Source organism: Cyrtonyx montezumae, unplaced genomic scaffold (assembly GCF_038088225.1).
Source record: "Cyrtonyx montezumae isolate F1298 unplaced genomic scaffold, pur_monq_1.0 scaffold_15, whole genome shotgun sequence".
Taxonomy (NCBI): Eukaryota; Metazoa; Chordata; class Aves; order Galliformes; family Odontophoridae; genus Cyrtonyx; species Cyrtonyx montezumae.
Genome location: NW_027071881.1, coordinates 6,307,841 through 6,329,093, shown reverse-complemented (window position 1 = coordinate 6,329,093; position 21,253 = coordinate 6,307,841). Strand labels below are relative to the sequence as shown.

General features: G+C 55.3%; 3 protein-coding genes across 10 annotated transcripts in view; all 3 read left to right on the top strand.

The window, feature by feature from the left end:
- Nucleotides 1–7,511, top strand: part of PHF12 (PHD finger protein 12) — a 28,056-nt gene extending 20,545 nt beyond the window's left edge. The window contains exons 10-15 of the mRNA XM_065731903.1: nucleotides 1,272–1,394; nucleotides 2,717–2,860; nucleotides 4,596–4,694; nucleotides 5,218–5,300; nucleotides 6,400–6,538; nucleotides 6,796–7,511. Of these exons, the coding sequence (XP_065587975.1) occupies nucleotides 1,272–1,394; nucleotides 2,717–2,860; nucleotides 4,596–4,694; nucleotides 5,218–5,300; nucleotides 6,400–6,538; nucleotides 6,796–7,130 (923 nt within the window). The 3' untranslated portion in view covers nucleotides 7,131–7,511. The remainder of the gene's footprint in view (nucleotides 1–1,271; nucleotides 1,395–2,716; nucleotides 2,861–4,595; nucleotides 4,695–5,217; nucleotides 5,301–6,399; nucleotides 6,539–6,795) is intronic.
- A 650-nt stretch (nucleotides 7,512–8,161) lies between these two features.
- DHRS13 (dehydrogenase/reductase 13) lies at nucleotides 8,162–9,816 on the top strand. Its single transcript, XM_065731921.1, has 5 exons — nucleotides 8,162–8,321; nucleotides 8,393–8,511; nucleotides 8,858–8,981; nucleotides 9,063–9,374; nucleotides 9,533–9,816. Exons 1-5 carry the CDS (start codon nucleotides 8,180–8,182, stop codon nucleotides 9,814–9,816), a joined length of 981 nt encoding a protein of 326 aa, XP_065587993.1. The 5' UTR covers nucleotides 8,162–8,179.
- Nucleotides 9,817–10,197: 381 nt separating this feature from the next.
- FLOT2 (flotillin 2) lies at nucleotides 10,198–20,989 on the top strand. Of its 8 annotated transcripts, XM_065731912.1 has the most exons (12): nucleotides 10,198–10,274; nucleotides 13,810–13,891; nucleotides 15,590–15,658; nucleotides 16,663–16,753; nucleotides 18,264–18,387; nucleotides 18,810–18,928; nucleotides 19,275–19,388; nucleotides 19,478–19,597; nucleotides 19,986–20,200; nucleotides 20,347–20,530; nucleotides 20,682–20,831; nucleotides 20,915–20,989. In XM_065731912.1, exons 1-12 carry the CDS (start codon nucleotides 10,226–10,228, stop codon nucleotides 20,951–20,953), a joined length of 1,356 nt encoding a protein of 451 aa, XP_065587984.1. In that variant the 5' UTR covers nucleotides 10,198–10,225; the 3' UTR covers nucleotides 20,954–20,989. The 8 variants fall into 8 exon arrangements, with proteins under 8 accessions (XP_065587984.1, XP_065587987.1, XP_065587985.1 ...); XM_065731915.1 differs by lacking the exons at nucleotides 15,590–15,658; nucleotides 16,663–16,753 and adding an exon at nucleotides 16,826–16,904; XM_065731913.1 differs by lacking the exon at nucleotides 15,590–15,658.
- Nucleotides 20,990–21,253: the final 264 nt, after the last annotated feature.

The window sequence follows — 21,253 nt, the reverse complement described above, 5'->3', positions numbered from 1 at the left end:
ATAGGGTTGTTATGAACTGGAAATACCACCTCTGTCCTGGGTTTTACCCTAAAACCTTGCTGTTAAAGGGCATAAGCCCATTCATCAGTGTAAAAACATCAAGTGAAAAACGTGGAGAGCTGAGGGAGTGAGAGTAACTGCTTTTAATCCCTACATTTTTGCTAGGAGAAGCCTTCATTTCTCCTTTTGCTTCCCCCCTGCCAGCTCAGAACTCAATCCACTGCGTCCTTAGTGCAGGTTGGGTTTGAAGCGAGCAGCAGAGCTGCCTGTCCCTGCTCTTGTTGCAGTCGTAGCTGCTCGGTGTGGGTTTGGGCGGAGTGCAACAGAGGCAGCATCTTATTGTTCTTCTTAAAATTCCTCTTGAGTAACTCCAGAGCTTTAGCTCCTGCTTGGAAGCAGCTCCCAGAGCAGCTGGCCTCCCTGCTTCCTGCAGAATGCAGTCGCTGCTGGGACTCTGCTGGTTTGTGCCCTGCTTGGGAATGCGAGGCTGGGAGGCCTTCAGGTGCAGGAGAACTGCAAACACACCACTGTTTTGTGCTGCTTGTGGATTTCAGTAGCTTAGGATCCGCAGAATGTATATCAAAATATCATTTGGGGGTAGTTTCTATCAGGCCAGATGTAAATGCTTTTAGATTTTACTTAAATGTGAAACGGGTGCATGTTTTGTTGCTGGGTACAAGAAGACAAATGATTCAGGACCTTTTTTTCTTTAAGCATTCAGGCTGACCATAATACTGAGCAGATGGACGTGAGGAGAACTAGTATCAACCCTGTTAAAAAGGAGTGTCAGTGCCAAAGCAGTGGGGTTTTATTCTGGGAAGGATGAATTCTGCCCGTGACTGTCACATTCATACCAGTGAGCCACACCCTGGAGTTGGTAACTGTACAGAAATGAAAAGGTTGAGGCAAATAAGTTTCCAGTGCGTGTTCAGACCTGGACAAGCTACTTGGCAGAGTGCTGCAGGTTTAGCAAGCTGCTTCAGCTCTGGGGGCTCGGTGCTTGTTGTCCAGTCTCTGTGGTACAACATCACTTACATCTCTCCTTGCTGCTTCTTCGATCAAGGAGAGGGGGGCTCAGCTATTCCAAGTGCAGAACTGAAGGAGATAGAGGCTGAGAGCTGGTGCTGTGCTCCAGGCATACACTGACCCCTGTGAGAGGGGAAGAAAGCTTGTGGCCTCTAATTGGGGCCCATTTCAAAGCACGGCTCTGAGCAGAACTAGTCATTCCGAGCAGCAGTGACTTACCTTGTGTGCACCATCTCTCCCTGTAGATGGTAAGGTCAGCCCCAGCACCTTATCCATAGGAAGCGCTTTAACTCTACCCTCATCACTCACTTCGAACTCTGCAGCTATGTTGGACCTCACCAGTTCCCTGAAAGCATTTATGGATGGTGGTGAGTATTTGGTTTATCAGTCCCTGCTTAACCCTGTGTGTTTGCTTCCTGAGCCTTTTCTCTGCTTAAGGAGTTCCCGAGATAAGGAAAGGTTGCAGTCAGGTGAGGGAGGGGCAGGATATACATTGCCTTCAACGTGTCACATGCTTTCCTACTTGTAGTGTTGCCAAGGCAGTGAGGCCAATGGAGGGTTTCTGCCTGAAGCTTTGCTGAGGAACAGTCAGAATGCTGTTGCCTGGGCCACTTTCCAGGTGGAATTCACGTGCAGGAACCTGCAGCCCTGCCGTGTTGTGGTGCTAGCTGTGTTCCTGAGGTGTTCCCAACATGCTCAGAGCCCAGCATCTCCACACCTCGTAGCTGAGCAGTCGCTGGGTCGTGAGGCTTTACCAGCTCCACTCGTTTCCTGATTGATTCCTGCTTCTGTCAGTCTTCTCCTGGACTGGCGTAGTTTTTATTTGCCTTTTGTTGCACTTGGCAAGAATTGCCATGTCTTAGAGCAGTGACCTCAGGAGGAGGGGATTGCTAACCAGCAGTCATGCATAGCACAGCGAGGCAGGCTGTGGCCAGTGCCTGTTTCTCAAGTAGAGCCTTTCTGGCACTGTCAGTGTGATGACCATCTTTTCGTGGGTGAATCCTGGCTGCTTAGCTCGGCCCAACCACCCCTCTGCTATCAGGAAAGGCCCTTTTGTCTCTGCTTCTTCTCCTTGCTGTCTTAACTATTGCTGGTGCCACGAGAACTTGGGAAAAGAGGTTAGCAGCCTGCTTTTGCTACCAGAAGGCAGATCTCCATAGGGCTTTACATGTAGAAATACTTCAAAGCTATCAGCAACAGATCTGCTTTAGAGCTTGTTAATAATCCTGTCTGAATTACCTTGTTTTGGTTAATTGACCCTGCCATGAATGTGACTCAGGAATGAGCATATAGCTGCTTCAGAGGTGGTTTCTGCTGCACTGTGAGGGCTTCATGACTAGATCACAAAGCTTCAGGAGCAGGAGCCGACCCAAAGGGGCGATGTCTGCCCCCACAGGCTTGTTGATTCCGAGCTGAAACAGCAGATTTTCAACTCAGCAGTCCTCATTGCCCTGAATTTGTGCTTGCTGCCTGCATTGCAGCTTTGCAGCCATAGCTGGCACTCTCCCTGTACAGCTCACATGAGAAGTAAGAGATCACTCTGTATATAACGTTCTCAATTCTGCAGGTATTGTTGGTCCTTGCCGTTGGAGCACGTGGCAAGTTTGAAAGCAGCACTGCTAAATCCACTGCCACTCAGATGGCACCTCTCCATGAATAACTTTACTAATTGCTTTTTGTTTGTTAACAGAGATTGAGATAAATATGCTGGATGAGCAGCTGATCAAGTTTCTGGCCTTGCAGAGAATACATCAGCTCTTTCCTTCCAAAGCTCAGTCTCTAGCAAGCAGTGTCAGTGCCCATCAGCAGTCTCCTGTGGCAAACCACACTGAAGGTAAGAGCAGCCCTAGAATAGTTGGGTTATGATGAGCCATATCCTTCTGGCACTTTTGCCTGTTCCTTTAAGGAGACCTTCATTCTTCCTTTGGTATCTGCTTGATGCTGCCTTTCTTTCCTTGCATTTTCTTCTCTGGATATCTGCTGACCGTGAGCTCCTCCAGCTCCCTCTGCTAAATTGTTATGCCATGAAAATACCTTTGATAACATTTCAGTGGACCTTCTGATTGTCTGAAGGAGGTCTTTAGTGAGGTTGTGTGTTACTCATCTTAGAAGCAGCACAAGGTGGGAAGGTTCCATTGTTCCCCTCTCCCCATCTCTGAGATGGGCAAGAGAAATACGTTTAAGATAAATATGCTGATAATGTCCACAGGCCTGAGTTCAGCACTGGTCACAGGGGTCAGCATTACTAACACCTCCAGCTGCACAGGGAACATGCAGTCATTCGATTTAATCTGCTTTCAAGCACTAACTGGACAGCCTTGCTGTGGGAGCAGTTGTCTGCTCCCCCTCTGCTAGGCCTGGGGCTGAATATCCGAGATAAGGTCTTTGGAAGTCTGCTGGTGTGGGTAACCTTCTTCTGAAGCTCTGTGCTTGCCTGCTTACTTGCTGCTGTAGCATCACAGCGTTCTCTGAATGCTTTGTTGATCATCTTTTAAGCACTGCTGTGGGACTCAGCACCAGGCTGTGATCGGAGCTGCTTTCCTGTGCTGCTCTGAGCCAGCCCAACTTCTGGAAATTCTTCAGCACTCTGCCTCCCAAAAAGCAGATCGATGCTGTCTTAGCCCACGGCCGTTTCTGGACAGGACAGATGCATCCAGCTGACAGTTCAGCATTTCTGACAGTCGATCTCAAACCTTTTGTGAGCTCTGTTGAGTCAGCAGAGCCAGGCAGCTGAAAGGACTTGTGCAGAAGTGGCAAGCTGTTCATTTCAACAGTGCCGAGTGCTGCACGTCCAGGGATGCCACTCAGTGTGGCCATTGTTCCTGACATAGGTGACTCTGCAAGCACTCTGGTAATCTTCATGTTCTGCTCTTTGATTTCACACTCTTGGCATAAAACTGGCCTGCAGATGTGGTGGCAGAAGAGGCTCTGTGTGTATAAGGGGCTTATCTCCAAGAGACAGCTGCTGAAATCCTGACAGCCCTGTGTGGGCTGCAGTTTGCTATCTGTTCCACAGAAAATGATTTTCTGCCCAGTTAACGCGGGTGTGTGAGAATGATTTGAGCCTGGCTGCCAGGAGGGACTAACCTGAGGGCAAGGGAGCGTGCTCAGTGCAGCCCGTGCTGGGAGCAGGGTTAATCCCTGGACAAGGTTGCTCAACCTGTGCCGTTCCTGCAGCTCCTCTAGAAGTGGAGCTGTGATGTTGGTAACGTTCAGCAGCAGCAATTTCTGTAAGCGGGGCTTTGCCAGCAGGACAGGTGTGATTAACCAAAGCAGGAGAGATGAAGGGAGCAGCTAGAGTAGTGAGCTCCAGTTCTCAGCATGGCTTTGTTGTGCTGCTCTGCAATTGCATGGCTTCTCTGGGTTGCTGGGAAGAAGGACTCTCCCGATTGACCAGCGAGAAGATGCTTTACCCACAAACACTGCTGGAAGATTGGACATCTGGAGCTGAGGCTCAAGCTGCCTGCATCCCCCCCAGGATCTGTGCTCTCAGAGTGCTGCAGATGCTGGCATGGAGCAGCCCCGTGTAGCTGATAACATTGTTCAAGTGCTTTCTCTTTATCTTGCAGCGCAAAGAAAGGAAGTGCAAGCCCGGGCAGTGTTCTACCCCCTGATGGGCTTGGGGGGTGCAGTCAATATGTGCTATCGAACCCTCTACATTGGGACAGGTGAGTGGCTTTTCCCCAGCGTCACCTCCTGGATGCAGGGTGGCCCTCCCCGTGTGTTCCCCACGTGGGTGCTGATGTGAGGTGGGTGCTGGCGCTGGGATTCCTCGCTAACAGAAACGCAGAAGTCCCCCACCCAGTGGCATTTCTGCTCTGGGGTTGTGCCTTTGTAACCTGACCGGCTCCAGAACGGCTCTCAGTAGAGTTCAGGTTTGCTTTTCACTGCTCAGATCCCTTTGGCTCTCTGGAATGGCCCGGTAACACCTAAATGCTGCTCAGCCCTCCTGCCTGTGCAGCAGCTATAGCTCTCCCTGCCCCCACTGAAACTTTGTTCGTGGCTTATCACAGCATTATTCATGCAGGCCTGGGAGTGCGGACAAAAGCAGTTGCTCCCCTGTTGTTTTGCTAATTGAAGTGTAATTCTGGCTGTTGTTCTCTGCTGCCTGACAGGGTTGGGTTTTTTTGTTGGTGGTGGGTTTTTTTCCTGAAATGAACTGAGCATTTTTGTCCTCCCCCCCCTTGGCAGGAGCCGATATGGATGTGTGCCTTACAAGCTATGGTCACTGTAACTACGTGTCCGGCAAGCATGCCTGCATATTCTACGATGAGGTGAGTGCCTGAGCCTTTCTTCACTTGGCATGCATGGCAGCAGGAGCTGGAGATACACAGGCAGCAGGTTGCCTTTGTGTGGTGCTCCTTTATGGACTGCAAAGTAGGAGCTGGAGCCGTGAATGGTTTCACTCCAGCGAGGGCTGCGTCAGCGTTTTCTGTCCAGCCCCTTTCTGCAGCACAGAGCTCAGAGCAAGCATGCTGCTGGAGCTAAGTGCTCGTGGACAAAGACTGACCACCAGTGTGCACTGTCACTGCTGGCATCTGGGGAAGGAAAATAGCACAGAAATGGCTCGATCCTTTTTGACCCTGCTGATATTTAACTAAAATGTTAGTGTAAACAGAGAGCTGCCTCTTAACTACAATCCAGAGATGAGTTTGTTCATGAAGTAAACAGACCGGTCTGCCAATGGAAGTGCCACTGGAGATATCTCTTAGCGTGGCAGCAGCCTTTGAAACAGAGCAGAGTCGTTTATGTGACTGTTTGTCAAGTGTGCAGGATCCAGGGTTAACCCTGCTTAAACTGCTTCAGCCCTTCCTCTGGTGCACTGCAAGCTGCAGAACGTGCTCAGCAATGGGTCCCCGGTCTGGGCCTGAAGGATCTCCTCACAGTGGTTGATCCTTAGGCAGGCTTTGCATCTGGGAAGCTTTCTGTGGCTGCCTGGAGTTGCTCTGGGGTGGGGAATTTCTCCTGTTCAGCTCTGTCCACAGTTTCTGCTGCTTGGTCATTGGAGCTCCTCTTTGGCCCTGATCCTTGCAGCCTGCTAGCCTAGCAGGCTAAGCCGTTGCATCTAGGGCTGCTGTTAATGGTGTGCTTGCTGGGTGAAAGCAGCTGGAATCCGCTTCCAGAATGGATCTGTTGGTGCAGCTGGTAAAACCCAGTTCTCTTCTGAGCTGCTCGGGCTCCCCCTTCCCTGCTGGGGAGTGCCCTGGAAGGAGCTGCTGATGAAAGGCCAAGCTGAGCTGTGGGCTGCTGACCAGGCCTGGGTCGCTTCTGTCTGAAGCTGGGAGATCGAAAGCTGTTCCTGTTTAACCATCAGCAGCAGTAGGCAGGGAGGGGTTGTATGTGATCGAGTGCCTTCTTCTTCCCCTCGTTCAGAATACGAAACATTACGAGCTGTTGAACTACAGCGAGCACGGGACAACGGTGGACAACGTTCTGTATTCGTGTGACTTCTCGGAGAAGATGGCTCCCACTCCTCCCAGCAGTATTGTTGCCAAAGTGCAGAGTGTGATAAGTGAGTGTCAAGATAGCCCAGCCCCTCTTGTGCTGTGGGGTCCCTGTTCCCCTGAGCTCAGCTTCCCCTTGCCTGGATGTGCCCGTGTCCCCCCTGGGGGTGATGGGCCGCCTCTCAGGGCCGCCCTGGGACTCTGTGCTGCCAGGGTGCCTCCAGGAGGGGGGATTTGCTCCTGGAGTGCCCCAGCAGCAGCCCCTGAGGGCTGAAACAAGCTGCTGCCTCTGCCCGCCCCAACCTGAGGCTCTTTCTCTTTTCAGAGCGACACAAAAGCAGGAAGCAGGAGGAGGAGCCGCACGAAGAAGCGGCCGTGATGAATTCGCAGGCGCAAGGGCAGCATCGGAAACCCTGCAACTGCAAAGCCAGCAGCTCCAGCTTGATAGGGGGCAGTGGGGCCGGCTGGGAGGGGACGGCCCTGCTCCACCACGGCAGTTACATCAAGCTGGGCTGCCTGCAGTTCGTCTTCAGCATCACCGAATTTGCGACCAAACAGCCCAAGGGGGACACAGCCTTAGTACAAGACATGGACTTGGAGGAGAAGCTTCCTCTGAAACCCCACCAGGTGCCCGTGCTGCGCTCCAACTCTGTTCCTTAGGAATTTCGAGGAAGAGAGCTTTGGGGAACAAGGAAAAAAAAAAACCACCCTTGGACTCTTTGCAATGCAAAACTGTACAAAGCGAGGCGGGGTTTTCTATGCGGGCCCGGAGTTCACAACGCCGTTTGCATGAAATATGAAGAACGTTTAACTTTTTTTAATTTTACCCTTTTTTTGCTCGAGTTTTAGGGGCATTTGCACATATATTTGTACTATACATTTCATTTTAAAAGGAAAACTGCAGCGAGAGCAGGACGCGTCGGAGCGTGGGGCGCCCGACCCCGGGGCTCTCCCTGACAGACACTTCCCACGCCGTTGTAAAATAATCAGAAACTTGTTCTATTTTGTGCCAGTGACAATAGTTTTATATTAAAAGAGAAATACAGTTTTCATACGGCAAATCTATACAATATCATTGTTTTATTTAATGTAAAGAAGCGCTCTCCTTCCCACAGTTACGTTTCCCGTCCCTCCCCGCTCTGGTTGCACTACAGTAGCTACTGTGTATTGGGCAGTGAGAAACGAGTTTTTTCCTGGTGTCCACCCTCTTCTTTTCGTTCTGTTTCTTATTTTGAATAAGGAAAAGTGTTGGATTCTGTGTAAATACATCAGTGATGGCATTTTCAATGTTTTAAAGCTGTGTACAGTGCTACATGTGCTATGACGTCCCCCGACTTTGTCTATTGTAGCAGCTCGTTCCTCGTAACCCCTCTGTCTCTTTTGTTTCTATGCCACCCCCCCTCCTCCCCGCAGCAGGCCAGCTAGCTCCACTGTACAGAGTAATTGTAACGTTTTAGACTTTACAGAAACTTTCCTGTATTCTGTATATAAAAAAAAAAACATCAAAAAAAAATACCACCTTTATGTTGTTTTCTGCCTGTCTGCGTCGCTCTGTCACCAGGGCCGGGGGGAGGAGCGGGGCCGTGGGGCTGCTCTCCCTGTCCCCACCGCGGCCGCACTTTGCCCGCTCTCTCGCGAAGCCGAAGGGCTGCGGCGCTCGCTCGGCCCTCTTTTCTTTCCTTTCTCCTCCCCTTCCTCCCCGGGCCGGGATGGGGTGCTGCTGGTGGTGGTGGTGGTGGCTGCTGGGCGCGGTGCTGCTGCTGCTCTGCGCTCTGCTCCGCTCCGCCCCGCGCTGCCCCGCACCGCCGCTCGTCCTCCCCGCACTGCGCGGCCGCACCGCCATCGTTACCGGTGAGCACGGGGAGCTGCCCGGCTCCGGCCGCCGCTCGCGGCTCTCTGTTCCGATGTGCTCCGTTCCGTAGGGGGAAGCGGCGGGATCGGAGAGGCCGTGGCCCGGGAGCTGGCGCGGGGCGGAGCACGCGTGGTGCTGGCGACACGCAATGCGCTGCGGGGAGAGGCGGCCGCGCGCCGCATCCGTAGGGTGAGAGCCGCTGGGGAGGGGGGGGACGCGGGTATTGGGGTATCCTGTACCCGCTCCCCCCCCCAAGGCACTCCGTTGTTCCCCTGTATGCCCCCGATGTTCCCAGTGTGCCCCCACCCCAGTGCACCCTTAGGACCCCTGCCTTAGCACACCCTTGATACACGTAGCGCATCCCCATAGGATGTGCCCCCAAATGCGCTTCCCCGGTACCCCTTCCCATACACCCGTACGGGCCCGCCCCCCAGCACACCCCACCCTCAGGCCACCCCATCTCTATTCCCATACCCCCCTGCATCCCCTCCCCAAAGCCTCAGGACCAGTTCCTGCCCCCTCCCCCCCACCACAGGACACAGGGAACCCCGAGGTGCTCTTCATGCCGCTGGACCTGAGCAGCCTCCACTCGGTGCACACCTTCGCCACCGCCTTCCTGCAGCGGGAACCCCACCTGCACCTCCTCATCAACAACGCCGGTGAGCAGCAGAGCACTGCAGGGACCCCCAAACCCAGCGCCCCCAAACCCAGCCCCCCCAAACCACGCACTGCACACGCAGGGGTGAGCGCCGGGGGCACGACGGAGAACGGTTTCAGCCTGACCTTCCAGGTGAACCACCTGGGCCACTTCCTGCTGACCCAACTGCTGCTGCAGCGCCTGCAGAGCAGCGCCCCGAGCCGCGTGGTCATCGTCACCTCCTCTGCACACTGCGCCGGCCGCCTGCGCATGGCCGAGCTCGGCCGCTCGCCTCCCGGCCCCTTTGCTGCCTTCCAGGATTACTGTGACAGCAAGCTGGCCAACATGCTGCACGCCCGGCAGCTGGCAGCAACCCTGCAGGGCACCGGGGTGACCGCCTATGCCGTGCACCCAGGTATGGGCAGCTCTGTGCCAAGCAGTTTGCTTGCTGCATGCCTGCACAAAGCGTCCCTTTGCGCGCTGCTCCTCGGCACGGTGCTCCCTTTGCTGGTGGCTCACCCCCCCCCCCCGGCAGCGCTTGCCGCAGCGCACCCCGCTCCCCTCTCCCTGCAGGTTTTGTCAACACGCAGCTGTTCCGCCACGCTCCGCTCTGGCTGCAGCCGCTGTGGACGCCGCTGTCCCGGTTCTGCTTCCGCAGCGCGGCCGAGGGCGCACGCACGGTGCTGTTCTGTGCCACGCAGGACGGCCTCGAGCCCCTCAGCGGACACTACTTCGCCGACTGCCGCCCGGTGCAGCCCTGGGCCCAGGGCAGGGACGACGCCGCAGCACGAGAGCTGTGGGTCCGCAGCGAGAGGCTGCTGAGGCTGCAGCCCTCCTTGGGCACACCTGTGGAATAAACACGTGCCCCAAGCTGCCCCCTGCAGTGCTCGTTGTCCTCTGCGTGCCGTTCCATGCATACTTGCACACTCAGCTCTGTGCCCGTGCTGCTGCAGCGCGCACATTCTTACACACACGTGCCTGCATACGCACACACACCCAAACGTGGCCTTGCACACGCCACAGTGCAGATGCAGTTGCACACCGCCTTGCACGCACTGCGCATGCGCAGAACTTTTCACGCGCCGCGCTGCCAGCCTCCCCCCGTTCCGCTCCGCACCCTGCGCGTGCGCTGCGCGGCGCCCCAAGATGGCGGCCGCCCTTTGACCCCGCCCCTCCGCGCGGCGCCCACCTCCCCAAGATGGCGGCCCCTGGGGGGCGGGGCGGGGCGGGCTGAGGCGGCGGCGGAGGAGCGGTCCCGCGGGCGGCATGGGGAACTGCCACACGGTGGGGCCCAACGAGGCGCTGGTGGTGTCAGGTACGGGCGGGCGCGGCGCTGAGGGGAGCGCGGGCTCTGAGGGGGGGGGGGTGGCGTGTATTGCTGAGGGGGTCAGCAGGTCGGGGGGGGACGCGCTGGTGCCGCTCGCAGTATGATCCGTGGGGGGTGGACGCGCGTGGGTCTCGAGGGGCTGCTCGGGGTGGCATCGTGGGACTCAGCCCTGGGACGGCGGTGGGTGTTATACTGAGGGCACGGCAGGAGTGGGGAGCAAACGCGCTGCGATGGGGCAGAGGCGCTTCCCTCGGCTCCCCCCGACGGGAGACCCCTCCCGCAGGAGCGGCGCTCCGTTGCAAGGCTTGGCGGTAACCTCCTCCCTTCTGAAGCGCGCAGCTCGCGGGACGGCCCGGCGGGAATCGGTGGCAGGTGTGTGAGCAGCAAGGCGGCGGTGCCCTGGGAGGAGGGCGCGAAGCTCAGCCCTGGGCTCGGGGCCACCCCTGGGTGCAGCCCTGCTGCTGCTCCCGAACAGCATCGGCTCCTCAGCACCCCGGGCAGGTCGGGAGGGTGTAGCCCTGGGTTCAGGGAACCGAAGTGGTTCGTGTGCGGAACAGAGAGTGCTGACGGCATCCAGCGCTTAATTGGGTGATATGAGGGCAGATCTGGGAAAGGGAGGAGTACTGTGACAGCAGGTTGTGTCAGCAGCTGGCTCTTGGCTCGCTGTGATGTTTTCTGAGCTCTTTCTCGTCGCTGTGAGATGCCTCAGGCCCTCAGCACCGGGAGCAGCAGCTGTACCCTGGGAACACGCCTGCATGCAGAAATGCACAGCCTTATTTGGGAAGCAGCCTGCAGGGCACGGCTGCTGCTGCTCCTTCCCTCTTGAGCAACACTCGTTTCCTTCTCAGAAACTGCCCTGGGTCAGGCAGTCCACGCAGAGCCCGTGCACAGCAGGAATGCTCCAGGGAACTGTGCAAGGTGATGATGGCTCTCTGCAATTTGAGTCCAGAGGAGCCACGGTGGTATGTCCCTGGGGAGGCTTTGGCTCCTTGTAGGCTGCTTCTGGGCAGAGCCTTGGGTTTGGAGGAGCAGTACCTGCTCACCTGACGTCACATACACAGATCCTCTCCGAGTGCATTATGGCTTTCAGTTACAGTCTGATTGAACGCAGCCGCTGTGGCTCAGGATCAATCTGCTAATGCTGAAATCTGACACTGATATTTCTGCAGAGCCTCATCGTGAGGAGATGTCATGTTTAATGACTGCACTCATCTTACAGCTCCTGTGAGCCAATGGTGCAGAGCTCTGCAGTGGGACAGCAGCTGGGACACCTGGAGGTGCAGTGTGGGGCAGGTTGTGCAGTGCTGCTGGGGCCGCAGGGTGTGAAAGGAGAAGCAATAGGGCCCAGCTCCCTTCCTCCTTAGTGCAGTCCCTCCGGGGCTCTTTGATCTCTCTCAGAGTAAGAGAAGAGCTAGCAGCTGGTTCTAGTTCTGTGTCAGCATTTCCTGTCAGGCCCCAACAGTTAGGGGTGGTTAACCCTTCCCGACCTGATCTGAGCGCTCATATCTTCTTGCCATGTCCCTCTCATTCTTGCAAGAGGAATGTCTGTGAGCCAGTGTACCATAAAAACAGAGCAGTCCTTTATATGCATTTTGAAAGTGAGAAATAAGGTCTTCTGGAGGCTCTGCAAACCCTTCCTGCTCTGCAAGAGACCCGCAGTCCTTTTCTCAGATACTTTAGAGTTGATATGAGCCTGGCTGGAAAAGCAGTGCCAGGGAACTGGACAGTGGCTCACTGTTCAGCTGGAGGGATTTATCAAGTAAGTGCCTTGTTTTGGCTTGGGCAGTGGAATCGAGAATGTGCTTATTGAATTTGCAGATGACATTGAGCTGGGAATGGATTGGAGAGCTTTGAGAGCAGGATTAGGATCCAAGTGAACTCGACAGCTTGGCCATGTGGTGTGAAAGAGGTATGATGCTGTTCAGTGAAGAGTAATGGAGAGAGTGCTATTTAGGTGAAAGCAACCAGTCGTGTGAGAACAGAACAGGAGAAGGACCAGAGCATGTCCTGCAGGAAAAAGTGTGGGAGATGGCAGTGTCCAGGTCCCTTCAGAGGGGATAGCAGGAGCAGAGGTGGGCAGAGTGGTCTTTTCTTTTGTTTCTGTGAGGAATTTTGAGGTCACAATCTCAGCAGCTTTGCCATGTTTGGTTTCATTCTTCTGTGGGTTTCTGTTTACAAGATGGGCTCAGCTGAAGGTGTGGTTTGTAAGCCCTCTGTAACAGTGATTCTCAGAGTTTGAAATGGTTTTGGTTTGGCTTACCTCCAGAAGGAGCTGACCTGCACTTCCCTGTTATAGCGACCATCAGAGGATTACATGGACCCGTCTCAATCCTGCATCTGATCAGTTCATTTCATTAACCTTGTATGAGGCACGAGGACAAAGCCTGATTGATATTCACAGTGGCACCTAAGAACCAGACGCTGATTTTAGTCTAGACCCTGCCTTATTACGTGAGTTTTTTGCGTACGCCTTTGCCTTTTTCCTCTCTGCTACGTCTGTGTTCAGCAGTGTTCCCAGCAATCACTCTGGTTGTTTCCCAGCAACAATTCCCTGCATCTCCTGAAGAGCTCCGTGTATCCAGAGACCCTCAGGTGCTTCATCTGACTTCATCAAAACCAGACAGCGTGCTTTCTGCTGGCTCTGGGACACGAGACCCTTTCATCTGGGAAGAGGCCAAACTGGCTGGCAGCTGCCCGGCCATGAATCCCCTGTTTGTGAGCAGGCCTGGCCACGGCATGCTGCGCCCGGAAAGCACGGGGATGTTTGTGGAAGGGACGGCCAAGTGGCTGTGAGACCCAGCCCGGGGGAACAGCGGGTGTATTATAGCTGAAAAATGCACCTCCTCTGCCAAATCCCATTGTGCAAGAGGGGTTATTCTTCAGCCTCGCGAGGATTTCACTTGGTGGGTTCCTTTTTCACATGATCTCTGAGACTTGGCATAGAGGCTGCAAGAAATGTGATGGAAAGTTAGCCATCGTGCGTTCCTGGGACAGAGCTCTGCTTCACTCCAACATCCAGCTTGCAGGAGAGCAACCAGCTGCCATCCCACCCCTGTTTAATGGCTTTGGTTTCCCCGTTCTTACGCTTTGAACACTTCTTGATGTACAGCATAGTTTAGCAAGCAGAGCTGCATAGCAGTGCTACGTGGCTCTGGAAGCAAGCTTTGGGTGTGATGCTGAGCGAGGTGTGGCCTGCAGGAGAAGAGAAGCATCTGTGAGCAGAAGCAGCTTCCCAGCTTGGAACAGCAGCGGTATTAGGGCGCAGTGATCTCAGAACACCACTACGAAACAGTTGCCAGAGGTTCAGTGGAGATGTGACCACCACGTGGATGCTGTGAAACACCTTTCCAAGCAGAGCTGCTTTCCCCCTCGTCCCGACCTTAGGAAACAAGGGTCTGCTGAAGGGCAACAAGTGTTGGCAGCATTGCAGTGCGGTGCTGTGAGATTGCTCTGTTTGGGTGCAGGGTTGTCCCTGACACGTGGGTGTAATGACTCCATCTGTGTTCTTCCCTCTGTGCCACAGGTGGCTGCTGCGGCTCCGACGTGAAGCAGTATGTGTATGGCGGCTGGGCCTGGGCCTGGTGGTGCATCACAGATACCCAGAGGTAAGGAGAGCCACAGGTAACCCCCCACACTGCTTGTGGGTCTGGAGGACAGGCCAGGCAGAGCCGGCCCTGCAGGGCTGCATGTGGCAAACCATGGATGAGCATCAGCCCAGCACTCTGCCTTTGGCTGCAGCCCCCTCCTGCTGCTCAGCTCTGTTTATCTAAAGACATGCTCGCTGCTGTCGCCACGAGAGCAGACTGTGTTCCTGTTTAAAGGCACAGGATTTCCTTTCCCTCCCTTTCCTCGGTCGTGGACTTTGCTCGTCTCTGAACTAACGTGCTGTGGTGCTGCTGCTGTGGCTCTTCATCTTTAGGATCTGTGGGGTGTTGCTAAGTGTGCCTCTGGCCTAACACCTCCCTCACGCTCGGACACAGGTTTCTGCCTATGTAAAAAATAACAGGGAAGGATAAAGACGTGACTTTTGGGTTTTTTGCACCGAGTGAAGGCCAGAGGTTGCAGCTGACTTTCCTCTGTGTCTGCGTGTTGCCACCAGCAGACAGCCAGCATGCTGCTGCCCTCACTCTGCATGCTGCTCACCTGGCTCAGCCAGCTCGCTGCTGGCAATGGGCTCACAGCTCTCAGCTCCTTCTCTTTGTGCCTGGGACACAGGATGGCTGCAGGGGCTGACAGCTGCACTGCATTAAGAGTCTCCGCTAACACCCTCTGCTTTGGCCTGGGCTCTCTGGCAGTGCTGCTATTAACTTGTGAAGTTGAGCAAAGGGTGAGTCCAGGTTAGGGAGCTGCTTGCCAGGAACGAGCTGTCATGTGCTGGAGGTCTGCATGCTGCTGGCAAATGGGGCTTGGACAGGACTGCCAGCACCCAAGCAAATATTGTACTTTAAAATCTATGCCCCCCGGGTCACACCACAGGGCTGAGTTCTCCTTTTGAGACTGGAGTCTTTCCCAGGTACCATAAGCTGTGCCACAAATGGAACCTGCTGCATTCACACGAGCGAGGCAGATTTCTTCCTTTGGAATTAGGACATCGTTTCTGGAACTGTGAATGAGACAGCAGCAATTGTATTGCTGCTGGTGGCACCCGCCAGGTAGCACCAACCTGGGGACAAAAGGAATGCTCAGAGCTGGCAGGGCACTGGGTTCATCGTGCTGCAACCCTGAGGGAGGAAAAAGAAAGGGAAAATCTTGTCTCTGTGTTGAGGTCAGAACTAAAAGCAGACAGAGGGGCATTGCATCTCAGGGAACCAAATGGTGTTATTCAGCTTCTCAGGGCAGCACTTGGAAGCACCTTCTCTCCTCAGTGCCCGAGCTGGGGATGCGTAGCCAGATCCCTGGTGCTTTTATTTTCCTGGCCCATCTTTAACATTGGCACAGAGGCAGCAAAGCTATTCCAAAAACCAATTATTTTCTGTGTAAAAAGTGCTGCAGCAAAAAATTCTGGCTGAGTTCAGGACAGCAGTGCAGGTGGGATACAGGTGGCGGTGCCTGGTGGGGCTCAGGCTGACACCCCAGCCCCTGTAACCTCCCCAAAAAGCAGAACCAGGTGCTGAGAGCTCCCTGCAGCCCGAGGCAAGCTGTGCCCAGCATCACAGAGCCCAGGGAGCAGCAGTGGGAGAAGTGCAAACTGAACAGGGAAAAGCCAAAACCTGAAAGTCCTGTCTGTCCTTTGCAACGAGTGTCTTACTCTCTGGTAACTGCTTTGTGTATTTGCTGTCCTACCCTTACTCCTTGCTGCTCAGACTGTCTTTGGAGGTTATGACCATCCTCTGTCGCTGTGAGAATATTGAGACGTCGGAGGGGGTCCCACTGTACGTAACAGGGGTTGCACAGGTAATGATCCACCAGCTTCCTAACATTGTGTCTTACTATTTCTGCCTCTCTTTTGAGCAGCAGCAACAGCAGCAGCAGCAGGACAACATAAAAACTAATGGTTTTCTAATGGGACAGTGGATATCTCAGCACCTTCCTCTCCTACCCCTCCTCTGGCCCTTGCTCTGGGGTGCACTCTGCAGTGTGTAGGTAATGCAGACAGATGCGTACTTGGCCAGTTCCTAATTCAGCATTGCTCTGCTGGCTCCTGGTAATGCTGCAGGCGTTTGCTCCAGCTGTAACCCTTCCCTTGGCAGCACTGTTTGCATCCCGTGCAGAAGAGCATCTGGCTGCAAACGAGCAAGGCAGTGCCCATTGTGGATGTCACTGCATTTAGAAGCACAGCACGGAGGAGTGGTGTTTGCTCTGCACTGTGAGCAGTGACAGACTGAACTTCCCTGGGGCTTGCCAGCTAGGGATTAGTGTGAGCACCCCACCAATCCCAAACGTGCAGCGCCGTGTCACCCACTCGTGCTTTGGATGCATGAGCTAATGCTGCCCCATTGCTGCACTGCCCTGGTGCTGGGCTCACGTGGCAGATCAGCCCTTTGCCAAAAGCAGGATATGCTTTTGGCTGTCTGACCCCAAAGGCAAAGAGGAAAAGCAGGGAGAGTGAAAGGAGAAGGCGTGGCTGCTCCTTGCAGCATCAGGGTTTGCCAAGCAGAGGGGTGACACGGGGTGGGCTCCGAGCTGTGCTTTTAAACCAGTGACAGCAGCCAGAGCTGGGGACCCAGAGCTCCTGAGCTGCATCGCCTGCAGGTGGTGCTTGGAAATCTCTTTTCCTCTCCTCGTTTTCCTCTCGAGGTGCATTGTCTGTCTGTGGTCACGTCCAGTTCTGTGCCCATCTGCATTACCCGCAGGAGTGCGGCCGGGGCAGGAGGTGCAGGGGAAGGAGGAGTGTGTGTTACCTGGAAACGTGCAAATATCTTACGTTTTTTGGCAGGATTTCCCTAGAGATAATGACGTTACAGCCCAGGTGTGAGGACGTAGAGACGGCGGAGGGGGTAGCTTTAACTGTCACGGGTGTGGCACAGGTACAGTAACTCCAAAACATCATTTCAGGAATGCATGTCTCTAACTGATGTCTGGCTTTCCCCCTTACAAAGGTCGCTGTGGTCCAGGAACAGAAGCCAACTGCTCAGAAACCAATTCATGCACAAAACCACGCTGTCCTCTTTGGTTCAGGCATGTCTGTGTTGTAACGGGGGTTGTGACCTGTCCCCAAAACCATTCCTCTTCCTCCATTACCTCATTTGTCTGCGTGGCAAACGAGGTGTGTGCAGGTGACTTCATCTGTCTGTGATGTACCGTGTGCCCCTGGGGCTGTGTGGCACTGCAGGGCTGAGATGGTGTCAGGTGTTGGGTTGCTTTGGATTATTGGTAGTACCGTGTGGGTCATGTCCTTCTGCCCACTGAGCAAAAGCTTAAAGGAAGAACTTGGTCTCTCAGGGCAATAAAACTTGTGTATGAAGTCTCTGGCTTGAAAGCTGTGTTGTTTGGGCTCATGGGGCTGTGGAGATGCTGGCTGGGTTTGTGTGCAGAGGCAGAGCTTGCTCCTGGTGTGCTGCAGGGCCCTCCTGTCTGAGCAGCAGGGGTGTGAGCCTTGTGCGTGGCTGGAGCAGCTCTCCCAGTTTCTGCTTGCTTGGATGGTGCAAACTGGAGCAGGGACACAGCCCTGGGAGGAGCACAGAGGTCTCACAGAGGTCTGTCCCTCTCACCTGAGGTTTTGGTGTTCCTTTGTGTGTTCAGGGGTAGCGTTGTGGCGTTGAACTTGTCACCTCTTGGACCTAGAAATAGTGTTGCATTTACTGGCACTTTCACCCTGAATATGGGTCTGTCAGGTGGCAGGATGAGGTCTGTAGGTCGTGAACCCACCAGGAGCACACAGTGTGGCCCCCAGGGGGGGGTCTCGTTTGGATGTCATTGAGCCAGGATGACACGGGGCTCGTGGGACAGGGCATAGCATGCCACCGGAATCTGTGGGGACAGAGGGCTGTCCCCACCACAGGCACTGCCCGACCCCACTGTCTCCATCAGAGGGTGCTGTGGGACTCGCTGAGTGCCCAGCCGTGCTGGCTGCGTGCTGCTGTGGCCCTGCTCCCTCCCCTGATGCTGCCAGACACACAGTTTTCCTTACATCCTGGGCCACCAGGAACTGCCACTTTGGGAGTGTGCTCAGGAACTGGGGCTGTGTGCTCCATCTCCTCTGCCTGACATACCCAATGAGGATTTTAACCCAGCAGGAACAGCCCTGGGATTTGGCACCAGATGGTGAGGAGCGGGCTGGCCAGGCTTTGGCCACCACACACGGGGACACACAGAGCCCACAGGCACGTGCAGGCCGAACCCTGTGTGTTTTATGGCCGTCTTGTCTCATCCCTCCTTGCAGGGAACACCACGTGGAACCCCTGTTCCCATCAGTAGCACAGGGACCTGGCAGCCTGGTGGTGGTACTGCTGCTTCTGCTGCTGCTGCTGCTCTTGGGTGTCTGTCCCGCCTCAGACCTGATCATTCAGCCCCTCTGGTTTTGTCTTCTGTCTCCAGGTGAAGATAATGACCGAGAAGGAGCTCCTGGCTGTGGCCTGTGAGCAGTTCTTGGGGAAGAACGTGCAGGATGTGAAGAACGTGGTCCTTCAGACACTGGAGGGGCATCTGCGCTCCATCCTAGGTGCGGATGGGCTCGCAGTCTTGCAGGCATCTTGAGCAGCTTTCTCCCCCTGTGCTGATCCCAGCAGTGCTGCTGCCCCCGTGGCAGGCCACAGTGGGCGCTTCCTCTGCTGACTGCAGATGTGGCAGCTTAGATTGTTCCTCCCCTCCAGCAGCTCCTGCTGTGCTGCTGGGTGTTGTGATAAATGAGTTTTCGGTGCCTGCAGTGAGAGATGTCTGAGTCCCCGTGGGTTGCAGGTAGCCTGCATGAGGCTGTGCTTCTGAGATGCTGACGTGCAGAACAAGGGCTGGGCAGCGAGCTGTGCCACTGTACCCAGAGCTGGCCTCACTGTTTGTGTGATTTGGGACAATGAGGACATTACTGAGCTTTGACCCACGCTGTTGTGTGCTACCTGTTCCAATTAAAGTGCCTTCCCTCTGTAGGAACACTGACAGTGGAGCAGATCTACCAGGACAGGGACCAGTTTGCCAAGCTGGTGCGGGAGGTGGCAGCTCCAGATGTGGGTCGCATGGGTATCGAGATCCTGAGCTTTACCATCAAGGTATGCCCAGATGTGGTGCGTGGCACTATGGGACAGCCAGCCCTGCTGTGGAGGCACAGAGCCTGCCCCCTGCAGCTGGTGGAAGAGCAGTGGCTGACAGCCTGCCCCAGCCCACCAGGGGTTTCCATGGCAGCCGACGTGCCCTGCATCCAGGCAGCACTCTGCAGACAGGAGAGCTGCTGGCTGAGCCCTCGGGGTTGGAGGGAAGACGTCGTGCCTGGTTCTGCTTGGCAGCAGGCTGACGTGGCTCTTCCTGACCCTGGCCTAACAAATGATTGCTCTGAGCTCCAGCAGCAAGATGGAGTCGCTCGTTTGAAGCAGCTGTGACTTATCTTCCCCTCCCTAGGATGTCTATGATAAAGTGGATTACCTGAGCTCCCTGGGAAAGACTCAGACCGCCGCTGTCCGAAGGGATGCAGACATTGGTGTGGCAGAAGCCGAGCGAGATGCTGGCATTCGGGTGAGTGCAGGGCCCTGCCCAGCTTCCCAGAGCACTGTTTTGCTCCAGCTGCACACCCTTGAGCTCTGCTCTCCATTTTCTCTCTGCAGGAGGCAGAGTGCAAGAAGGAAATGTTGGATGCCAAGTTCATGGCAGATACTCAAATAGCAGATTCCAAGCGTGCTTTTGAACTGCAGAAAGCTGCCTTCACTGAGGAGGTCAACATTAAGGTGAGAGGTATCCCACAGCCTGCTGGTGTCCCTGGTTTGCAGTGGTGTTGGTTGCTCTGAGGCTTTCCAGCTTCCTCCCTCTGCATGTTGAAAGAGCTGGGACTGGAGAACCCAGGTTTGTGTGTCACGGTGCCCATTCCTCTCCTGTCATCACTTATGTGAGTTCTAGGAGGAGGTGGAAGGATGGGGAGAGTCCCCCAAGCTGAACCTGGAGCTGGTTTTGCTCAGAGCACTGAGAGAAGGACTGCAAGTGCCGCACTGGGGACTGGAATGTCACCCCTGGGTGGAGATTTGAGCCACGTCTGGTTTCAGAGCATGCCGAGGGTCCTTCTGCCTGCACCCAGGAGGTGGTGGCCAGGCCCCCTGTTCTCCTCTCTCCCACATGCAGACAGCTGAGGCCCAGCTGGCCTACGAGCTCCAGAGCGCCCGGGAGCAGCAGAAGATCCGCCAGGAGGAGGTAGAAATCGAGGTGGTGCAACGCAGGAAGCAGATTGATGTGGAAGAGAAGGAGATCATCCGGAAGGAGAGGGAGCTGGTAGCCACAGTGAAGCAGCCAGCTGAGGCCGAGGCATACCGCATCCAGCAGATCGCCGAGGGGGAGAAGTGAGTGCACCCGACGTGGGTATGGGGCACAGGGACCGGTCCTGTGCCCGGCTGTGTGCCAGGCAGGGCTCGGAGCACTGTGCTCTGACCCAGCTTGCAGGCTGATGGTGATCTTGGCTGCTATAGGGCTGGCTTTACCTTTTCAGGGTAAAGCAAATCCTCCTGGCTCAGGCGGAGGCGGAGAAGATCCGCAAGATCGGAGAAGCAGAGGCCTTTGTGATCGAGGCCATCGGGATGGCAGAGGCCGAGGGGATGAAGCTGAAGGCTGAAGCACTCCAGAGCTATGGGGAAGCAGCCCAGCTGGCTCTGGTGCTGGATGCTCTGCCTGAGGTGAGGAGGAGGCAGCTTCCCCCTGCTCTGGGCTGGAGGTGGGGGGTTCCCAGGCTGGGTCAAGTCTGAAGGCACAGAGAGGCCCCACGTGGTGTGCAGGTCCTCACCTGTGGCTGCGTGCTCACCCCTCGCTCCTTCCCCGCCTCTCCAGATTGCTGCCAAAGTGGCTGCTCCACTCTCCAGAGTGGATGAGATCGTTGTTCTCAGCGGGGAGAGCAGCAGCGTGACATCGGAGCTGAACCGCCTGCTGGCCGAGATCCCCCCCTCAGTGCGTGCCATCACCGGCGTGGACCTCACAAAGGTGAGCTGGGCCCCCACAGCCCTGCCTGGCTGCAGCTCCCCGCCTCCTCCTGCTGCCCTAACCGCTTTCTTTCCCTCCTACAGATTCCCCTGTTCCAGAAAGCCACTGGGGCCGAGGCGTGAGACCCAAAGCACGTGAAGATCATTCCCTGTTATGCCTTGACACTCCTTTTATATGAAAGACAGTTGGAGTTTTCATTTTTAAGCTCTGGTGCCTTATTTTGTGGGGCCAGAAAGATGCATGTTCAATCAGCCGCTGTTTTTGTTACAAAGGGTGGGAGGAGATTTATTTTCTAACTCACTACGTTGTATCCAGCCGCTGTTGGGCTCTCAGTTGGGATTGGCAGCTCGTCTGACATTGCTGCTCTCCTGTAAGGTGTGTGCAGACAGCAGGACCAGCTCTGGGCTCCCAGACCCCCCCCT